This window comes from Protopterus annectens, chromosome 4.part1 (genome assembly GCF_019279795.1).
Source record: "Protopterus annectens isolate FY-2018-M chromosome 4.part1, PAN1.0, whole genome shotgun sequence".
Taxonomy (NCBI): Eukaryota; Metazoa; Chordata; order Ceratodontiformes; family Protopteridae; genus Protopterus; species Protopterus annectens.
The window spans coordinates 306,640,008-306,662,990 of record NC_056734.1 but is presented as its reverse complement, the minus strand read 5'-3'; the positions used below and the strand labels follow the sequence as shown (position 1 = coordinate 306,662,990).

General features: G+C 37.8%; 1 protein-coding gene across 8 annotated transcripts in view; it reads right to left on the bottom strand.

The window, feature by feature from the left end:
• The window catches only part of LOC122800839 (uncharacterized threonine-rich GPI-anchored glycoprotein PJ4664.02-like), a 662,067-nt gene that overhangs the window by 558,715 nt on the left and 80,369 nt on the right, over positions 1 to 22,983 (bottom strand). For all 8 annotated transcript variants that reach the window (XM_044070146.1, XM_044070147.1, XM_044070150.1 and 5 more), the window contains exon 2: positions 9,239 to 9,388. In XM_044070146.1, the coding sequence (XP_043926081.1) occupies positions 9,239 to 9,388 (150 nt within the window). The remainder of the gene's footprint in view (positions 1 to 9,238; positions 9,389 to 22,983) is intronic.

Below are 22,983 nucleotides of genomic sequence, written 5' to 3'. Positions count from 1 at the left end.
TTTCCAACTGTTCTACAGATAAAGAGAACTGCATCTGCTTTGCTGAATGGTCCATCATTGTTAATCCCACACATGTCCTCTTATACAAAATTAGAATAACTATCCATCTTTCAATAAAAACATATTTTCTGCTTCTTACAATAATGTTTAACTTAGAATAATATTAAAATATTATTAAAACGTGCATTCTGCAGATGACAAAGATATTTTGTTTTATATGCCACTTCATTAAAACAATAACAGATAACTACCAGCACACAATTTTCCTCTGCAAGTGATGGGAGTTGTCAACACAATAACAACTTACCAGAAAGTATTGGAAAAAAAAAAAAGAAACACACACACACTACAATAAAATGACAAAACAGCTGCACACATCCGACTGCTACATTTAATTAATTTAGTTCAGAATAATGTTTAATAATATAGTTGCTTTCACCAAAACAAATAGAGAGCACAATAAAACATAATACAGGCAACATTTCTTGAAATAAGCTATACAATAGGTTTATAGGTTATTACTAGGCTAACTGTCCTTGGGGGCTATTTTAGGCCTGTCCAACTATCCCATCTTAAAATAAAACCCTGCACATTGTGTCTATAAGGTAAACACCTTAACCATTATGCCAAGCTCAATAGATGCTTTTATTTACTTGATTGCTTCTAGCATTAGTAGTTATTTATTATTGCTACCATTTAAACACTGTTCTCAAGGGTCATTAAGAAGTTTTAGAAAACATTTTACATCTATATAAATGCAGGCCTTCCTGTTATTCTACCGCAGAAGACAAAATAATGAATACAATGCAAACCCTAAGCCTACATTCCTCAATGACAAAAGCTTCAGTAATTAAAAGTATACTCCTTCCTCGATAGAATAGTGCTGCAGAATGTGTGTCAGCTCCATACAATATCCTCAGTGTACTTCAAACAATGAAAACAAGAACACCACACTTTGCCATAATGAAGCATTGCCTCCTTGGAATGCCTCTTTGGTTAGACAATGCGGTAGACAATGCTGCTTATGAGCAATACTCGGTTTAGCCACAATACTACTAATTTTGTGATAAGTAAAAAAAAAAGACATGCTGTTTGCAGCAGCTGTTTGCATGCGCTTTTATTTTTTAGTGAACAGAATGAATTATGAGTTATTGTTCTGTTGACCTCCAAATGAACTGCATCTGTTTTAGTGCTTAGATTTGCTGTCAGTGACTTGAGTTAATCATTTTCTGCTTTGCCAGCACTGCAATGAAGATAGGTATAAATTGCTTCCATTGTGGGGCAATTCATATTACAGACAAAAGATAAAATGTAGCTAAAACAAACTTTTTTTCTTAGTTTCAGAGTTAAGTGTTCTCAAATTTAACGTGTTTAGAGACAGGGATGTGGAGATAAACTGTCTTTTTTTAATTTATATTGTCTCTTTGTTTATTTTTTTTATTTATATATCACATTTTCAGTGATGTGAGCTTTATATTTCTGCACAGTTCTTTAAATGGGAATAAAATAAAACCCAATGGCTAATTATGGACTCTGTTTGATAACTTATTTACTACATAGGTATGAACTAACTTTACCAATAAGAAAGATTTAGCTAAGAAATTTAACTTATGTATTTAAAAAAAGAATACAAGAAAGCATACATGTTTAACAAATAGGGTATCTTGTGCTTGTTTGTTTTATAAGTGTCACAAACTATATATATTAAAATACAAGAATTTACTTGCTGACACTGTTGCGTTGTTACCTCACAGCAAGAGGATCTCTGTTCGATTCTTGGCTTGGCTTGGGAGTGCCTTCTGTGTGGAGTCTGCATGTCCTCCCTGTGGTTGGGTAGCATTCAAAAGACATGCGTGTGTAAATGGGCATGCCTTCATTGAAGGTTGGGCATCAAGCTGGCACCTCGGCATTTCGTAAAAATCTACTGCCAATCATTAGCGGACCGGAGTTCCTTACTGGGAAACAGCCGAAAGACACAACAACTTGCTGACATGGTTGATGATGGTTCTTCAGCAGATGATCTGAAAATTGTTGTTGCCATGCCTGTTAATAGAAAATATTTTTTACCTATTATATTTATGTGCTATATATCCCTTGTCTTTTTTCTTCATGTGCCTCAAATGTAACACATGTAACAGTGAGAATAATGGTCCTGAATGTTTATATTTTTTTATTATATTATACTCAGTTTACTTTGATTTACAGCATGCACTAGAAGCATCTGCTAAAATGTGTGAAGCAGCCTATTGAAGCTCAGCTCTTCCAAATCTGAGGTGATGGAGCTCTTTCAGAAAGACAATGACAATCCTCTATAGGTAAGGAGGAGTAGTTACCTCATCTGAAACATTTTAATATCATGTGGCCTTGTTCAAAATGAAATAAAAATTAGGGGATTGAGATATTCACCAGCCGATGCTTACTGAAGTGGCAGTACTGCATTGTGGTGATAAATCAAGGCATGTGTGACAGGACATCACTCTCATCTTACTGGAGTCCTAATGGAGAGATGAAATGTCAGCAAGCAAAGGAGCGTAGTAGTGCTGAAATTGAATTCATCCCCAAGTCTTGGTGAGTACCTTCGCGAGGTGGACGCTGTTTTTCACAAAATCTCACCAAGATGACATTGATATATAGACTGTATTTATACAGTATATATATTATGAACAGAAGTAAATTAAAAATAAAAAAGATAGCTGGGTGCACAAGACCCAGGATAAAAATGTGCCCAATCCTGGTAGGCGCACTGTTGCCAGGACTGGAAAAAAATGACTAAAAATGACCATGTAGAATCCTCAAAATAAGGAAACAATCCTGCAATGGGGCCAGGCCAGGCCCAGGAGGAGGATGGCCCCCCTGTTGGAGAAGGAATCAGTAGTCCACAAAACTCAAAAAAATTGATTGGCAAAAGAAGAGCCATAAAGACGATACAGTGGTCTATTGAGGATAAGAAAGAAATTATGTATTGTTACTATTATGTAAAGAGTTCAGCTTTTCCAGACACAAGATATACAAAATGAAACTGTCAGAAGCTTCAAATAAAAATTTGTGTTCATTAATACAACAGATTTTTGAAAAACAATATATAGATCATGAAACTTTGATCTGTTTGGAAAAAGAAGCATTTGAGGAAGTGCGAAAATATAAACAACAAAACCTAGAGATATTTGAAAAATATAAAAAAGAAATATGGACATGGGAAAGAAAGAGAGATTTGATATGGTTCAATATTTATCTAAAGAACGAAGCCAAGTTAACTAATAAAGAGAAGGCAGTCTCAAAGATATTTGAAGAAAAATATAGGCAAAGGCATCCAGATATGGAAAATTTCACAATAAAAAAATTAAAATCACAAAGATATAATGTGGAAAAGAAGATTAGTAAAGCAGAAATTTAAGAAATAGAGGTTGAAGTTATGGAGTGCCTGCGAAGTGAAGGATTTAATGTAGAAGGTCTAAAACAGACTACATCACAGCATGATGGAGTGAGTCCCCAGAATAAGGAAAAACAAGAAGATCAGGAGACATGTGAAGAAGAAATATGCACAGGGGAAAGGACAAGCAATTTAATATGGTGTAATGTTTATGCAAAGGAGAAATCAAAACTAACTAATACAAAAAGAGCAGCACCAAAGATATTTGGAGAGAAATACAGGCAAAGGAATCCGGATAGGGACAAGTTAACAATACAAAAAATAAGAAGACTAAAAGGAACAGTAGAAAAAGAGATTAGTAATGGAAAATTCAAAGAAATAGAAATTGAGGTTATGGACCAGCTGCAAAGATAAGGATTCAGTGTAGAAAATCAAATGCAGAAAGCACCACAACAGGACAGAGCAATGGATATCCAAATTAAGGGGAAACCAGTGGAATAGGAAGCAACAGGTCAGGTGCCATATCAATATATTTTGGAGCCTTCCACAGTAGACCAGTATAAATGTTCACTTGAAGCTAGACAGCAAGGGAAGGAACAGGAAACTGTGGAAACTCTGATGAAATCAATGTTGAGAAGTGATAGGCCAGTGAGTTCCCATATAAAAGAAGCAACAGAAGACACAGGATGAAATTGAAGAGAATGTGCCACAGGAAGATGCTGTAGAACTTTTTATAGAATGCTCGTAGGAAACGGAAAACAAGGGATGTAACCTCAGTATGGAAGAAAATGAGTTAAGAGAAGAGTTGTTTGATTTAATGGACATGGATAGATATTTTATGATCAATGAGAGAAATAGACATCAGAAGGTCAATAAAACCCATAAAGTCAGAAGTTTGATAAAACAAATGAATGCAGTAATTAGGACTGTCCATAAAGATCCATGCGATATAACAGAAGTAAACAGGATATATTACTGTGCTGCTACATTAATAACTGATAAAGTTCTGCCACAAGAACACAAGCGTATTGAGGGAAAGGAAAGGGAGAAATCGAATACCATCATGGACATATCGAATAGAGAAAACTATAAAGCAATTAAGACAAGAAGTGTCATTGTTAGAAAATAATAGAAGAGGGAATAGATCAACAAAAATACTAAGAAAGATAGATGTGATTAAAGCAATGCACATTATTAGAACAAACCAGGATCTGTCATGCACTATAGCAAATAACAAACTAAAAATTTCAGCAAAGGTGGAAAAACTTAGAAGATACTCAGATAAATAGAAGGGATAAGGGGAAAATAAGCAATTTATTGATGACCAAAAAAAAATTATAGATAACTGGGAAATAAGGTAAAAGGAATTGAAAGACCTCCAAAAAAAGAAGAAGTAGATATAATTTAGAGACGTATCTATGAAGATCCTGTGGAACATAACAAAGATGCTAAATAGACAGAAGAAGTAAAAAATAAGAAGTTCAAAGGTACAGGATATGAAATGAGATGAAATAACAGCCAGAGAGATTCAAACAAAGTTAAGAAAAGCCTCTAACTGGAAAACCCCAGGCCCAGATTCAGAACCTAACTTTTGGTTAAAAGTATTAACATCTTTGAACGAGGATTTAGGCATGAGTAAGAACTATTTATATGCACACCTCAAACAGACATCACACTGGCTAACAACAGGCAAAACAATGCTCTTACTTAAGAGTGAACCTGCAAGCTACCCTAAAAAATTATAGACCAATAACTTGCCTTCTGACGACGTATAAACTCTACATTGACGCTGACAGAGTTTATAGTCATTTAGAAGAAAACTCAATTATGGCAGTAGAACAAAGGATCATTTGTTGTTAAATAATGTTATAGTGGAGAACTGTAAAAAGGGGAAGAATCTAAGTATGGCATGGATTGACTACAAAAAAGCATTTGATAGTTTTCCACATCATTTTACTGCAATTATGCTCTCATTGTGTGAAGTGGGATTTCTGAATCTAGAATATATATCCTTTACTTTACATTCTTCACCAGAAATATATTTATTGAGTTTAATAAACTGTGTTTAAATTTACTATATGCTGAGCAGCTGTCCAATTCTTTTATAATTCCATGTCATCTGACCCCTCATTTTGATGATGCAATTGTGGGAATAGATAGTTTGTTGCAGGCAGGCATGTTTTCTGTTGTCTATAGGAAGCGTCAGCACAAACTGGCACAGATTACAACACAATCATTACTCAATCAGTGGCTGAGACAATAAATCAATAAGTGCTGCTAAATATTTAGAAGCTGAACTATATATAACTTTAATGGTTTGTATATGTCTGAGAAAGCATATATTTGAGGACTTCAATGTTAGAAAAAGAGTATAAAAAGAATAGATAACAATTGCAGTAGTCAGTGAAGGAGTAGGGGATTAAATTAAAGAGTGCAGTTCAGAAAACCAGTATTGCATGCACATTTTAAATAACATTGATTGTGTGGAATCATATTCAGTAAACAAAAAGAACCCTTGATTTGTTTCTGCTGCATTTATTGATTAAGTAAAAGAGATGCATAAACACCAACAAGCAAAAAAATAACTAAGTAGAAATAAATGCAGATTACTTGTTTCAGTTACTGTATGCAATAAGTGCTCCCATGTGGAGGATCTCAAAGTTGCTATTGAAAGTGTTTTTGTTGTAATTGTTGTTGTTGCTGTACATATATAAAAAATAATATTTTCTTTACATTTTACTAATTCCTGTGCATTATGTTTTATTCATGCATGTACTTAAAACATAAATGAGAGAAAGAGTGAGTAGACAATCCTTTTCTGTTTTTAACCTGTATACCATACATGCCAGGACTTGATATGAGCAGACCTTCATTAGATATGTGATAAAGACATTATATATCAGCATAAGAATAAACTTACCTACAAGAAATCATTCAAATAAAATATTTGTCATGTTTGACAAATCTCATATTAGAAATATTTAAAACGTACATTTTTCTATTTGTTTCGTGCTAATATAGTACTGTCCTACACCTTCTTAAATTGTACTTGAAAAGCACAGTAACAAAACAATGGTCAACAATAGGAAGATTTGCTTACTATATGTACTGCCGTACACACACACACACACACACACACACACACACACACACACACACACACACACACACACACACACACACACACACACACACACACACACACACACACACACACACACACACGTAGATAGATATATCAATGGACTGAAATGTTGAAAGATCAAAAAATAAATAATCAATCCCAGCTTATCAAAAAATCAAAACATCAAAAACCTAAACCTTCAAAAAACAAAAGATTGCAAAGAAAAAGCATGTTTCCTTTTGTGATCCATTAAAAACGTTATCACTAACGTCAGACATATTTGTATGTATAGCAGCAGTGTAACAGAAAAGGTTTTCCTAAAATAATATGGTAGATTGGGGGTTAGGGGCAGGATTAGGGTTAGCACACATTACTAAGGTGGCCAGAGGGACTTCTGACATTATTAAGAAATTCTAATTTGACAACTATGTTTATAAGCTATTATATTGTATTGTATTATTATTTTATGCAATTATTTATCCTGGCCGTTTAACAATAAAATTGGATTTGTTGATAGTTTTGCAGTTATGAGGAAACTCTGTCCAAATGACAAGTCGATGGTAAACATTTGTACTCATGGCATGAATAATCACTCAGAAATACATGTGATCCTGATGGATAAAATAAACAGTCATTAAGAATGGTGTTCAAAATAAGCTTTCATAGGTTAAAAGGTAAATATTATGCAATCGGTCTGCAGACTATTATAAGTCTAACCAAAAATCCTTATGCAAAACTTCCCTCCAACTTCAATTAGGAAAAGACAAAAAAAAAATTAGTGTCTGTCCATCCAGTTATCTAAGTTTTCTCTGAATGTGATAAGAATGTTACTCTGCATGACATGTAGTAGAAGTTTGTTTCAGGTGTGAGGGATATATTGGGATAGGAATCCGTCATATCATGACTTAATAATCTGTTGTCAAAGGTTTGTCGGCACTCAAAATGCTGAGTAATGAAAAGCCGTAAAAAAAGACAAAAAACCCGGGGAAGAGTGTATCTTGAAAATTGCTCATCTCCTTAAAACTTCTTTTTGCAGAGGGAACAAACCACCCCTGCATCCTTTATGTGGGGGGCAAGCCACCTTGAACTTATATATTATAACTCCAAAATCACCATACTTCAGAGAAAAGGGAATATTCTGAGAAATGGTATTTTGGATTTAACATATGTAAGTCTTTTCTTATGGCCATTCAGTCTCTATGTTTTGGGACTCCCTCTAGCTGGTCCCAAAATTTCAAATGATCATTTCCTTTTACTGGGTATTTGAAGTGCTATTTGTTCTGTGATGGAATAATAACACAAAGAGGACTGGATCTTTCATGGCTCAATAGTCCAGACAGATTTCCATGGAGGTTTCTATTAGAACATTAATGCAGAGAGATGTCTGCCAGGTTTTTGAGGGCACTTATTGTTTTTACATATAAAACTAAGGACTCTCAAGTTGAGTGATATGGTTAGACAAATACATGTCAAATGGTACATTATATTCAATAATGGATATGATGGGATATTAGTATAAGAAGATTAAAACGTATGTGGATCTAGAGGAGATGCCTTTGGAAATTAGTTGTGCCAGATATAAAGCTTTCCAAACCACTGTGGAAACATGATGATTAATTGATAAAGAAGCAATAACCAGCATGCATAGCTCCCTTATGACAGCATCTGGTTGTTTGCTGTTTCACCAATATGGTACATGAAAACGATTTGTCACCAGAATAAACTATGCTACATTTTCTCACTTAATTTGAGACCATTATCCATGCACCAGTTGCTCCAATTATTAACATGGTTTATTCCATGGTGGAGCAATTATGAGTCAGTCATAGATCAAATAACAACACTCCATTTACAGTCATTTGCAAACTTAGATAACCATAAACCTGGAGTGTTGGACTGAAGGTCTGATCCTTGTGGTACACCATCGGTAACATAAAAAAGAAAAGAAAAATATCGTCGGCTAGTATTCATTGGTCAGAAAAAGAGGGACAGCATGCTGCATGCTGCTGGGCAAGTGACATCCCAGCCTTGTCTCCCCTGCTATCATCCATGTGTTTCTGAGCTGCAAGAAGTTTTTGTACTCTTCCAAGGAGTGGACAAACTGGGCAGGTATAATTATAAGTCATGGAAGAGCCAAGTAGGAAATGTGCACAGCACCCATTATTTGAGAGGAACTGGTCAGAATGGGTGGGTGGGTAGTTGGATGCCAACTGGCAAATTCTGGAAAAAAGACAGTTTGCTGATGGTGTTGGATATAATTTATTTAAACAATATAAGCTGATGAATTTACATATTGTTGTTTTGTCAATAAATGGACACAATGGCTATCCATGTATCTAGTCTTTGTGAGGGAAATGACTAGACCTTAAAATGACAATTTCAGTTATTTTAGATGGTCTTAATTGTAATATTCATCTTCTGATTTTACATAATTTCATCAACAATTTGTTGATCTTGATTGTGATACCCTCACATGCTACAAAACACAATTCAATGTTACTGCCATTCCTCGCTTCTGTAGCTGTTCCTGAACAAGTTTAGAGCAATAATTCAGTGGTCTTACAGATTGTAAACATTTTTCACTTTTGAAATGCATGTTTCAACCAATGAATGAAACAAAGAATGGCAATTAATCACAGTGGCACCCCATTCTGATTATCATGTTTAGAAAAAGTACTTATTGTGGAGTACAAACATGTGACATTAGTAGAAGGTTGAACATATAAGACATTATGTACACTTACCTTTAATACAGGTAGACTCATAATCATAGCAACAATCCCCATAACGTGTGCAGGCAGAATCACAGTAGCAGTTGGATCCTCTGGGTCTACATGATATTGAAGAACCTGTGCAGCACATTGTTGTACTCCCTGATGAACAACCAAGGTCTGCTGCAGATAAAAGGAAAGCATATCAGCACTTAAAATTGGGGGATTATTTACCTGAACATGAGAATGTGAACCATGCTTTTTGTGGCTCATTAACCTAAAGCAGTTTTACGTATAAGCATTTATCATCTGTAAATTACATTGCTTTATACATTATTAAGAAGAACAAAAGTAAACCTGTTTAGTCTGTCCATTAAGAGCACTCTACATTCCACCTTCCTTCATGCCCTTTAGTCTCTCCACCTCTTCTTCCTCGTCTGTGTAATGACATTTCAAATGCTCTTGCGGATGATGTCTGCACCACACATTCTGGCATTCAGTTACATCAGTGCACAACACTTGTTTATATAGTCATACATCTGCTGCTTCTCTAATCTGCTGACTGTGTCTCCTCCTTCACCATCTGCCTCTCATGTTTAAGACAATTGCTTTACATCTTCATGTCATGATCCTATATACGCATATCATGCCCTCCCATCTCCACTAGGTTTAGTAATACTCTTTGTCTTTAATCCCATGTATACATCTTCTGCCTTTCCCCTAGATTACTCACTCTCCTTGTTAGTTCTCCAGAACTTCACACAGAATTGATTGTGTTACCATACCAGGACCCTGTGGAGCTGAATCAATACCACTCATTCCATAGTCTAGCATTCTCTTAGGATATACCTCATCATACTTTTGGCATCTATCATTGCCTTCTCACCCAGCTCCTGGTAGCTCAGTCCAGGTGTGAGATTAGCACTAGCAGATCACAATTCAGCTTTGTTGTTGTCATGAGTTTCACCCTTCCTAGTTATTACCTTATATTAAGCATTTCACGGCCTGTATGCTGTACTTTGCATCTGTGCTAACCTCAAACTAACATTTTTCAGTCCACTGGGTCAGTCTTCCCATGTCCTTCCTTCGACTCTCATTCACACTGTACAGCTGCATGTAACATTATTTCATCAGTGATTTGGCTAATATCTTTTTTCTTTTCTCTCTGGTATGGCTGAAGCAATCACTCCAACGTATGCTGGAATCAGGAATTGCCCCCAAGTCATTTTCTTATTCTTTGTATTATGTCTTTCTACAGATTCTTGCATACCATAGCAATCGGCCAAGCAACAATCAAGTTCTTTGGTCTTTATCAAAACTCCAACTCCCTCCAATTTTACTTGCAAGCATCAGTGCAGGACTGACAAAAAAAATCACTGAGATCCAGGATGACCATGTCTAACAATACTCCTCTTTCTAGCTGTCCTGCAACCCACACAATAAAACTGAATCATGTTTTTCCAAACAATTCTTCTGCTTAATAATACATGTAGCACACTGCTCACTGCTCTGCAAATTACTGTCTTCTACAAACAAAGCCAACCTTTCCCTCAGAATAATATTCATGCAATTTTTTACCCCTTCTATTAGGGTAACAGGCATATTACTCACTAGATTTTATCTTGAAAGACAGTTATGTGGCAACTGCCTTTTAATCCCCATGCTCTTTTGAATTGCATAATAATTTCCTGAAACTTTTGTTAGGGGATTGTTTGGCATAACAATTTTATTCCTGATGAATGTGCAATGTATCTGATTCTTATGCTTTATCCTTCTTAAGAATCCAGTTCCTTGGCATATCTCCCTGCTTTTTTCTTTGTCTTTGTGTATAGTCAGTGCTCTGTTTATGTACTATATCTTTTCCAATATTATGCCCTCCCCTGATTTGTGCTATAAAGAATGGTGAGAAAATTATCATTCGGTATTTCCTGCTACACCTGGCCTTCATTCAATACCTTCTGTTACAGCTAGTCTCATTTAGTACTTGTTGTAACAGCTAGTCTTTATTTAGTATCTCCTGCTACATCTACCGTTCATTCAGTACCTGCAGTTACAGCTAATTTCATTTAGTACCTGCTGTTACAGCTAGTCTCATTCAGTACTTGCTGTTACAGCTAGTCTCATTCAATATCTGTTGTTACAGTTAGTCTCATTTTGTACCTGGTGTTAAAGCTAGACTTCATTCAGTATCTGCTGTTACAGTTAGTCTCGTTCAGTACCTGCTGTCACAGCTAGTCTCATTACGTACCTGCTGTTAAAGCTAGTATCATTGAATACCTGTTGTTACAGCTAGCCTTCATTTAGTATCTCCTGCTACAGCTATCCTTCATTCAGTACCTGCTGTTACAAATAGTCTCATTCAATACATGCTGTTACAGCGAGCCTTCATTCAGTACCTGCAGTTACAGCTAGTCTCATTCAGTACCTGCAGTTACAGCTACTCTCATTCAATACCTGCTGTCACAGCTAGTCTCATTACGTACCTGCTGTCACAGCTAGTCTCATTACGTACCTGCTGTCACAGCTAGTCTCATTACGTACCTGCTGTCACAGCTAGTCTCATTACGTTCCTGCTGTTAAAGCTAGTCTCATTGAATACATGTTGTTACAGCTAGCCTTCATTTAATATCTCCTGCTACAGCTATCCTTCATTCAGTACCTGATGTTACAGCTAGTCTCATTCAATACCTGCTGTTAGTCTCATTCAATACCTGCTGTTATAGCTAGTCTCATTTTGTGCCTGCTGTTACAGCTAGACTTCATTCAGTATCTGCTGTTACAGCTAGTCTCATTCAGTACCTGCTGTCACAGCTAGTCTCATTACGTACCTGCTGTTACAACTAGACTTCATTCAGTATCTGCTGTTACAGCTAGACTTTATTCAGTTTCTGCTGTTACAGCTAGTCTCATTCAGTACCTGCTGTCACAGCTAGTCTCATTACGTACCTGCTGTTACAGCTAGTCTCATTTTGTACCTGCTGTTACAGCTAGTCTCACTGAATACTTGCTGTTACAGCTAGTCTCATGTTGTACCTGCTGTTACAGCTAGACTTTATTCAGTTTCTGCTGTTACAGCTAGTCTCATTCAGTACCTGCTGTTACAGCTAGTCTCATTACGTACCTGCTGTTACAGCTAACCTTCATTCAGTATTTCCTGCTACAGCTAGCCTTCATTCGGTACCTGCTGTTACAGCTGGTCTCTTTCAGTACCTACTGTTGCAGCAAGTCTCATTCAGTATCTCCTGCTACAGCTAGACTTCATTCAGTATCTGCTGTTACAGCTAGTCTCATTCAGTACCTGCTGTCACAGCTAGTCTCATTACGTACCTGCTGTTAAAGCTAGTCTCATTGAATACCTGTTATTACAGCTAGCCTTCATTTAGTATCTCCTGCTACAGCTATCCTTCACTCAGTACCTGCTGTTACAGCAAGTCTCATTCAGTACCTGCTGTCACAGCTAGTCTCATTACGTACCTGCTGTTACAGCTAATCTCAATGAATACCTGATGTTACAGCTAGTCTCATTACATACCTGCTGTTACAGCTAGTCTCATTGAATACTTGCTGTTATAGCTAGTCTCATTGAATACTTGCTGTTACAGCTAGACTTTATTCAGTTTCTGCTGTTACAGCTAGACTTTATTCAGTTTCTGCTGTTACAGCTAGACTTTATTCAGTTTCTGCTGTTACAGCTAATCTCATTCAGTACCTGCTGTCACAGCTAGTCTCATTACGTACCTGCTGTCACAGCTAGTCTCATTACGTACCTGCTGTTACAGCTAGTCTCACTGAATACTTGCTGTTACAGCTAGTCTCATGTTGTACCTGCTGTTACAGCTAGACTTTATTCAGTTTCTGCTGTTACAGCTAGTCTCATTTAGTACCTGCTGTTACAGCTAGTCTCATTAGGTACCTGCTGTTACAGCTAGCCTTCATTCAGTATCTCCTGCTACAGCTAACCTTCATTCAGTACCTGCTGTTACAGCTGGTCTCTTTCAGTACCTACTTTTGCAGCTAGTCTCATTCAGTCTCTCCTGCTACAGCTAGACTTCATTCAGTATCTGCTGTTACAGCCGACACAAGCATCCTCCAAAAGGGCCTCATAGAAACAGACAACTGGTGCCAGAGCCATGGCCTCAAGCTAAACACCAAAAAGTGTATAGTCATCCCTTTTGGCAAAAACAAACTGCCCACAAATTACCACATAGGTGGTAATCCATTAAGTACAGAAGAAGTAATTAGGGACCTGGGGACCCAAGTTGATAGCAATCTCTCATTTGACAACCACATGGCCAAAGTGGTTAGAAAAACATTTTATATAGCCCACCTAATCATGAAGGGATTCACATCTAGATCAGGGGGGGTCATCGTGCCTCTTTACTCATCCCTCATCAGACCCATAATTGAGTACAATGCCCTTTTTGGGATGTACCTTACCAGACACCTGCAGCAACTGGAAAGACCCCAAAAGTACCTCACCAAGAGGATCAAAGGGCTCAAACAGATGTCATATGCTGCCCGGTTAAAGAAACTCCAGCTCTACTCAATGGCATACCACCTGCTCAAAGGCGATCTGTGCCTGACGTATAAAACCATGTCCAACCCGGAATTAATGGACATGCTGCATCTCAGAAAATCCAAATCCCATCAAGCTATGCACTCGAGAGACTTGAACCTCAGCACTGAAATAAATAGGACATGCTGGAGGGACAGATTCATAACCCAGAGGCTCCCTTCACTCTGGAATAAAATCCCAGTCCAGGTTAGGCAGAGTCCCTCATTGACTCTCTTCAAGAGGAATCTTGATGAGTGGATGGGGGATCGTAGGCTTACTCCTGGTATCACTTCTGTGTCACTGTTAGACAGAGGCACAGTATACTAACCTCGAAAAAGGGCATAGCAAAATTAATTTAAAATGGGTGGCGAAAGCCAAACACACTCTGGCTAGGCTTATAAATGCCCTAGGGCAGATAGCCTAGTATGAACCTATGAACCTATGAACATATAAGCAAATTTATATTTATATAAAAGTAATCAAACTGTATTAACAAGTTCACATTTACAAATATTATACTTCACCTGTATTGCTATATATCATAGCCTAAGCAACATTACATACATTATTCAATTCCCGACCTTTTTTTGACAAGAAACATTTTAATTAAGCCATCACAACATAGGAAATCATACATTTATATTAATGAAAACAAACCACAACAACACAACCCTAGTTTTAAGCATTTTAGATAACAAACCATACTGAAGCACTCCCAGTTACAAGCATTATACATCACTTATAATCTACACAATCATTTTCAGTCAAGCAGTACAGAGCTCAATTAAGTCCTGCCTTCTCTTAAACCTCATTCATCTGACAATTCCCTTTTTTTTCCTATGTAGTTTGTTCCTACCCTTTTCTACAGATCTCAATTGTAGTTGTTTTGTTTCTGTTATTATATTCACCACTTCTAGTATACTTGGTTATTATAGCAATAACCCACGCCTGGGTGTGGGTAATGCTGGATTTATCCATGGTTGGTGTGGTTTGGTCACGAGGGCGAAGCCCTCGTGACCAAACAAAGACAACCATGGGTAAATCCAGCATTACCCACACCCAGAAGTGGGTTATTGCTATTATACAATGACATTATTAAAGAAAAAAAATAATTAATTTTCTTAAATAATGGCATTGTATAATGCCTCCTTGCTGCCCTTCCACAGCTGTCTGGTATTCTGCGGCAGTTCTGATGTACTGCGCATGCATATGCCTACGCAGTACATCAGAGCTGTGGGCAAAAGCAAGGAGAAAGAAAGATCTCTGTTGCTTTTTACAAACTGTTTCGCTATGTTAAATGGGTTTAACATAGCGAACAGTTTTAAAAAAAGCAACGGAGAAAGCAAGATCTTGCATTCTCTATTGCTGTAAAAAAAAAAAAAGAGTTATAGTAATGGAAAAAGTCTGGGCGACTAGACCTTTTTCCATTACTATAACTTTGATTTACAATGTGCACGCTGACCAATCAGCGTGCACGTTTTGTGAATGTTAATGGGGGGGAGGGGGTCGTTGTATAATGGCCTTTTCCTCATGGTCTTTATATATATCTATATATTTTTGTTTAGTTCCTCATACCCGTTACCTCATTTTCTCTTTTGCCACTTCCTGAACTCCTTTTTCTTTTTATTCATTCAAGCACTGTCTTCCTGCACTTTGGCAGGTGTAACTGCAAGCTACTGGCCCAATGTCCTCACATAAAGAACACCTGGGAAGATAGTATAAAACATTTCTCATTGGACAGTGGTCATCTCCCCATGACTTCAGTACTTCTCTTAAGCAACACTGTATGCCTGACTGCAAGCTTTGACCACTTAAAAACTGCCCCATCTTTTAATGTTATTTCCTCCTTACTTACTTATATTGGTTTATATTTCATTGTCTGACTGATTTTTGAATCTTGTTTAAGTCATGCACCAGAATTCAAAACAGACTATCAATAATAATACCACAGCCCAAAATAAATATATTCAGTATGTTTTGCGATGTCTTCCCTTTGTGTGCAGGATCAACTGTTTATTTTTAGTTATCCTTCTGTTGCCCAGGGTTTGTCCCACTAGGCTAGTGTCCATTTCAGGGGAGACTTTGGCACTAATTATCTTGTCACATTCAGTGGCATCATTCTTCTGATACACAACAGTTATGTAAATATGCTAATTACCACAACAGTTATGTAAATGTGCTAATTACCATTTGCATGTATCTCAATGTTATTACCAATAATAATGTTTCATATTTATAATTTTGAATAAATTGCTATTTCCCTACCTATCGTGAAGTATTACATGATGTGGCTCGGCTAGCCAGCTGACAGTGTAAACCTTAGCTCTAGATAATTGTTATTGTTAAATATCAGTTAGAACAAAGGATTAAGGCACTGAGATGGTAAAGAGCTGATTCATGTAGACAAAAGGGTACTGGCTTCGATTCCTTGTGCCTTAACCCTACATTTTACTTACTGAGTGACTTTGAGCATGTCACTTAATCAGACACTGCACCTGAGTCACTCCTGAAGAGACAATATGTAAAATGTGCCAGGTAATAAAAGCATAAAAAATTACATATTTTGTCTTTGCTGTTGTGAAAACATCTTGGGAGATATCCTGTACCCATATAATCTCTAAATAATAATAAATAAAACAAGATAAGAGACAATTGTAACAATGAAGTAGGTTATGTTAGATGCCTATGACTCTTACGGTCTAAATGAGTATTTTTTTTCAGTGAAACATAAGTTTAAAGTTACAGCTTTAAAGCTAGTGCATTATATATGAACAATGCTATATATAATATTTTACAAGATTTAGTAAGATTTTTATTATAAACTATGTTAAATGTATTAATTTAGCTAATTTTAAAATATGTATGTACTGAATCACTAAGGTTCTATAAGTTGTTCAAATGTATATATGGATATGATCAGAATCTCAAAATGCACTCACCCGAGGCACTCCTTAAAATGGAGAACATCGATATCTGTGCAGTGACTGAGATCTGGTTCAAGGCTCCAGAGACCACCGCTGCACTACCAGGCTATAACTCATACCACACTTTTCCGCCATATAACCTGGACCGGAACACCAAAGGTGGAGGTGTGTCCATATTCATTAAGGATATCCACACCTCCAGGCTAGTTGCTCAGCATAATGCAGCCGAGGTTAACCAAGTGCAACTAACATTGGGCAAAACTGCAATCCAAATTGGAGCTTCCTACAGATCACCCACCATGCCCCAGGATTCCCACTCCTCTTTTCCTGATGTACTGGAAAATATTAGGGTTCAACCAAACACCCTAATAATGGGCGATTTCAACTACCCCACCATTAACTGGGAAAACTACTCATGTACCAACTCCTTTGCTCAACGCTTTCTGGAATTCCTAAACTCCAATGCCCTGGATCAACTTATCCACACCCCCACCAGGGGCAACAATATCCTAGATCTAGTCATTACCAACATGAGTGACCAGTGTTCCACAACTGAAGTCAACGCCTCATTGGTCCGATCCTACCATAAGCTAATTACCCTAGATATCCATATCCTGCCCCCACCACCCATTAAGGAAACCATGGTAAAAAAATTCTCAGAAGCCAACTTCATGCTTCTTAAGACAGAAGTGGTGAACTTCATGACACCCATGCAGATGGACAATACAGTTACAACTACTGAATCCTACACAATTGCACTTTATAAGCACTTACATGAGTGCATGGATCATGCTATCCCAAACAGAACCAAGACGCTATATTCCAAAAAAAGGAAGCCAATCTGGTGGTCCCCTGCCATAAACAAACTGTACAACAGAAGGATGAAACTGTTGCAAAAGAGAGTAAAATCCCATGAGTGGAGGAGTTCCCTGGTCAGCCTCAGTAAGAAGCTGCGATCTCTGATAAAATCCTCCAAAGCTAGTTATGAAAACAAAATTGCCACTGATTCTAAAGACAACCACAAAGCATTCTATAGCTATGTCAAGAATCTCAATGGCAACACTCAGATCTGCTCTGAGTTACAGCACAATGGCACTAAATATACAGACCCAACAGATATTGCCAACATCCTGGCAGATAGGTTCAGTGCTAACTTTCTCACCCTCTAAAGAGCCCATCTCTGTACTGGAAGAATACAAAGTTCCTATAATCACGGCTGCACAGGTAAAAACCACACTCTCCAAAGCCAAGAACACAGCATCCATGGGACTAGACAACATCCCAGGCTGCATTATACATGAACTACAGAACGAACTGGCACCCCACCTAAGTACCATGTTCAATCATAGCCTCACCTCAGGCTTTGTGCCTGCTGAATGGCGCACAGCAACGGTTATCCCACTCCACAAGGGGGGAGCCACCACGGACCCCGGGAACTACCACCCCATTAGCCTGACAAGCCTGGTCTGCAAGACCATGGAACATATCATCATGGAACTTATAAACAAAGACATTGGTAATCCCCAAACTCTGGACCCCACCCAGTTCAGGTTTGTAAAAGGCAGATCATGTCTCCTAAACCTGATAGACTTCTTTCAAGCAGTCACCAAAGCCGTAGCCAAGGGTAAGGTGGTTCACACAGCCTATCTAGATCTTGCCAAGGCTTTTGACACCATCCCCCACTCTGGAATTAGAGATAAACTCACTAAACTAGGTATAAATCCCTATGTCACAAGATGGGTTGCCAACTGGCTCACTGACAGAACCCACACTGTGAAAGTAGCAGCCTCCAAATCCGACCTCAGACCAATGATAAGTGAAGTACCACAGGGTTCAGTCTTGGGTCCTCTCCTGTTTGGCTTATATTTCTCTGAAGTACAAGCTAACACAGAAGTTCTTTCGCTAATGAAGTTCGCAGATGACTGCAAACTAGGAGCCATAATCGAAACTCCTAACGATGTGGACATCCTACAAAAGGGCCTCACTGAGACAGATGCCTGGTGTCAAAGCCATGGCCTCAAGCTCAATGCCAAAAAGTGCATTGTAATCCCCTTTGTTAAAAACTCTTTACCCATGAACTACAACATAGGCAGTAGTATACTTAACACTGAAAGTGTGATAAGAGACCTTGGGACACAGGTGGACAGTAGTCTCTCCTTTGATAATCACATCGCCACAGTAGTCAGGAAATTTTTCCATGTGGCACACCTCATCACAAAAGGTTTCTCGGCCAGAAAAAAAAGAGGTCATTGTTCCCTTCTACTCATCACTCATTAGACCCATTATAGAGTACAATGCCCCTTTTGGTATGCATCTCACAAGACATCTACAACAACTGGAAAGGCCACAGAAATACCTCACAAAGAGGATTACCGGCCTCAAACAGATGCCCTACGCAGACCGTCTCAAAAAACTCCAGCTTTACTCCGTCGCATATCGCCTATTCAGTGGTGATCTCTGCCTAACATACAAAGCCATGTCAAACCCAGAGCTGTTGGACATGCTCCACTTAAAGAAATCCCAATCCCTCCAAGCTACACGCTCTAGGGACCTAAACCTTGTCACCACAATAAACAGAACATGCCATAGGGATAGATTCCTGTCCCAGAGACTTCCCATACTCTGGAATAAACTACCTATCTATATCAAACAAAGCTCCTCATTAGCACTCTTCAAGAAAAATCTTGATGATTGGATGGGAAATAGGAAATTCACCCCAGGATCACCTATGTGGCTCTGCTAGACAGTGGCACAGGAAAATAATTTTCTTGGGTGGCAAAAGCCAGGGTACCTTTTTGGCTGGGCTTGTATAGGCCCCAGGGCCGATAGCCTAGTACCTACCTATGAATCTATGAATCTATGAACCTATGAAGAAGGAAATATGTAATGAAAACCTTCATTTTGCATGTAATAAATATTTCCTAGCATTTTTCCATCATTTTCTTTGTAAGAAATTGTTGCAACTGCAACAGATGCACTTGAATTTGAACATGTTGCGGTTTTGTTGAGAAAACTTGGAAAACTCTGGACCCTACCCAGTTCAAGTTTGTAAAAGGCAGATCATGTCTCCTAAACCTGATAGACTTCTTTAAAGTGGCCACCAAAGAGGTACATGAAGGTAAGGTGGTTTACATAGCCTATCTAGATCTCGCCAAGGCTTTTGACACCATCCCCTGCTCTGGAATTATAGACAAAGTGACTAAACTAGGTATAAATCCCTATGTCACAAGATGGGTTGCCAACTGCATCACTGACAGAACCCACACTGTGAAAGTAGCAGACTCTAAATCCAACTTCAGACCAGTGACAAGTGGAGTACCACAGTGCTCAGTCCTAGGTGCTCTCCTGTTTGCTATCTACTTCCCTGATGTACAGGCTAACACAGAAGGTCTTTGGCTAACAAAGTTCACAGATGACTGCAAACTAGGAGCCATAATCAAAACTCCTAATGATGTGGACATCCTACAAAAGGGCATCACTGAGACAGATGCCTGGTGTCAATGCCATGGCCTCAAGCTCAATGCCAAAAAGTGCATTGTCATCCCTTTTGGTAAAAACTCTATACCCATGAACTACCACATAGGTGGTAGTCTCCTTAACACTGAAAGTGTGATAAGAGACCTTGGGACAAAGGTGGACAGTAGTCTCTCCTTTGATAATCACATCGCCACAGTAGTCAGGAAATCCTTCTACATGGCACACCTCATCACAAAAGGTTTCTCATCCAGGAAAAAAGAGGTCATTGTTCCCCTCTACTCATCATTCATTAGACCCATTGTAGAGTACAATGCCCCTTTTGGTATATACCTCTCAAGACAGCTACAGCAATTGGAAAGGCCACAGAAATCCCTCACAAAGAGGATTACTGGCCTCAAACAGATGCCCTACGCAGACTGTCTCAAAAAACTCCAGCTTTACTCTGTCACATATCGCCTACTCAGAGGCTATCTCTGCCTAACATACAAAGCTATGTCAAACTCAGAGCTGTTGGACATGCTCCACATAAAGAAATCCCAATCTCTCCGAGCTACAAGCTCTAGGGACCTAAACTTTGTCACCACAATAAATAGAACATGCTGGAGGGATAGATTTCTGTCCCTGAGACTTGCCATACTCTGGAACAAACTACCTATCTATATCAAACAAAGCTCCTCATTAGCACTCTTCAAGAAAAATCTTGATGATTGGATGGGAGAAAGGAAATTCACCTGGGGGATCACTTCTGTGGCTCTGCTCGACAGGGGCACAGGAAAATAATGTTCTTGGGTGGCAAAAGCCAAGGTACCATTTGGCTAGGCTTATATAGGCCCTAGGGCCAATAGCCTAGTACCTACCTATGAACCTATAAACCTAAATGACCCAGCAACTTTAATCAATGCTACTATATGACATTATATTACAAAACAATTATTCAGTGTAAATCAAGAAACACCAGGAGATGCATGATGATAGTTATCTGGTTATAACATTTCAGGTGTGAAGCAACAGAAGGAAAATGGGAGTGAGCAGTCAGAAAACTCCTGGTTTTGTTTTCCTGCATGCTTAATCAGTAGATATTTCACCAGTTTATTATCCAGTCAGAACATTTTATAATCTGCAATGTCAGTTCTAGTACTGTTTCAAGTGGATACTCTAGTGAGGGCAATTTTTCTGATCATCCAACATGGAGTATAGTTTTCTATAATATTTCACAATTAAATTTTATAGTTAACCCACCCCCAAACAAAAAGTATTAGCAGAAGTAGTACTCCTTAAACCAGTAAAAGGAAAACAAGTTGACATAAAAACAAACCTCAAGTTTACCAAAGTAACAGCAAAATGAAAACACACATATTAAGTCTTTTACTGGATTGTGCTTGTCATCTTTCCCTAACTAAATATTCCCAACAATGAGGTCACCATATCACAGACCAAAAGCAAGACCAAAATAAACTTTCCTTCCTCCCTTAATACAAGTACACAAACCACCGAACATTCATGCACACTGTTTTATTCACTTATATCATCTATCTTAAATAGTTGCTTTTTTCTTCATCATATATCTTACACCACCTGAATTGTGATACACATTACTTTGTCAATACATTGTACATACATACATACATACAATACATAGGAATTTGCAAACAGCCATATTTCTCTGCAGCTGTCACTTTAGCCACGTGTCCCCAGTCAAATGCACCACAAGGAAATGTCTCACTGCCTAGGCACCTGAAACCATATGACCCACTATTAGAGAGTGAGTCAGTGAGTCAAAATCATTAAATAAACTGGCTTTCTCAGCTGACAAATTGTTATGTACCAATAGATATTTTGGTGATTTATGTATTTTCCTATTTTAATCCAAATGGGAAGTGTATATGTGTTTATGATTGCAGTTCAGTTAGTTGACTCTTGCTTTAGTCAGTCTGTGTTTCGATTGTCACTGTCATTTGATAATGAACTCTTTCAACGTATGCAGTGTGGTATGCGGTGAAGTCGCCATGTTGGAAGATTTGGTGCACCCCAATATAAATGTATATTTGCTCTAGAACTGTAAGGGTGTGTGCATTTTTATTTTCAAATGTACATCGAAGACATAAATAATAATGGTAAAGAAGAACATTTTTTTTCATTCTAGTAACTGGCTTGTGTACTGCAGAAGATTTGATTAAGTGATATTGTTGAAATCATCTTTCTTCTTGTAATATATTTTCATCCCTTGACTTTGCTCTGCTGTCATTCATTTAAATGCTGTTACTTAATGCACACTTTATGATGTGAGTTGTTTGGTAGGGGTAGGATGTTGTATTTCAGATTTAGATATGTTTTAGATTTAGATTACCTTGTAGTGTTGGTGCCCAAACACAAGCTGTGAAACCTGTTATGCTTGCTTTTTGTTATGTTATGTTGTAAAGGATATACAGGTCAACACACAGCATAATCAACATGCTGTGGTTAATGTGTGATTGAAAATTGTTCCATATGTTGACTAGTTGGCTGCTGATTATATAATTGTGTGTATCTATTTATCTATCTATGTGTGTGTGTGTGTGTGTGTGTGTGTGTGTGTGTGTGTGTGTGTGTGTGTGTGTGTGTGTGTGTATGTATATATATATATATATATATATATATATATATATATATATATATATATATATATATATATATATATATATATATGTGTATATATATATGTGTGTGTGTGTGTGTGTGTGTGTGTGTGTGTGTGTGTGTGTGTGTGTGTGTGTGTGTGTGTCATACCTCTCAACCTCAGTGCAAGACATCTGGGCAAAGTCTAAAATAATGGGGGGACAAGG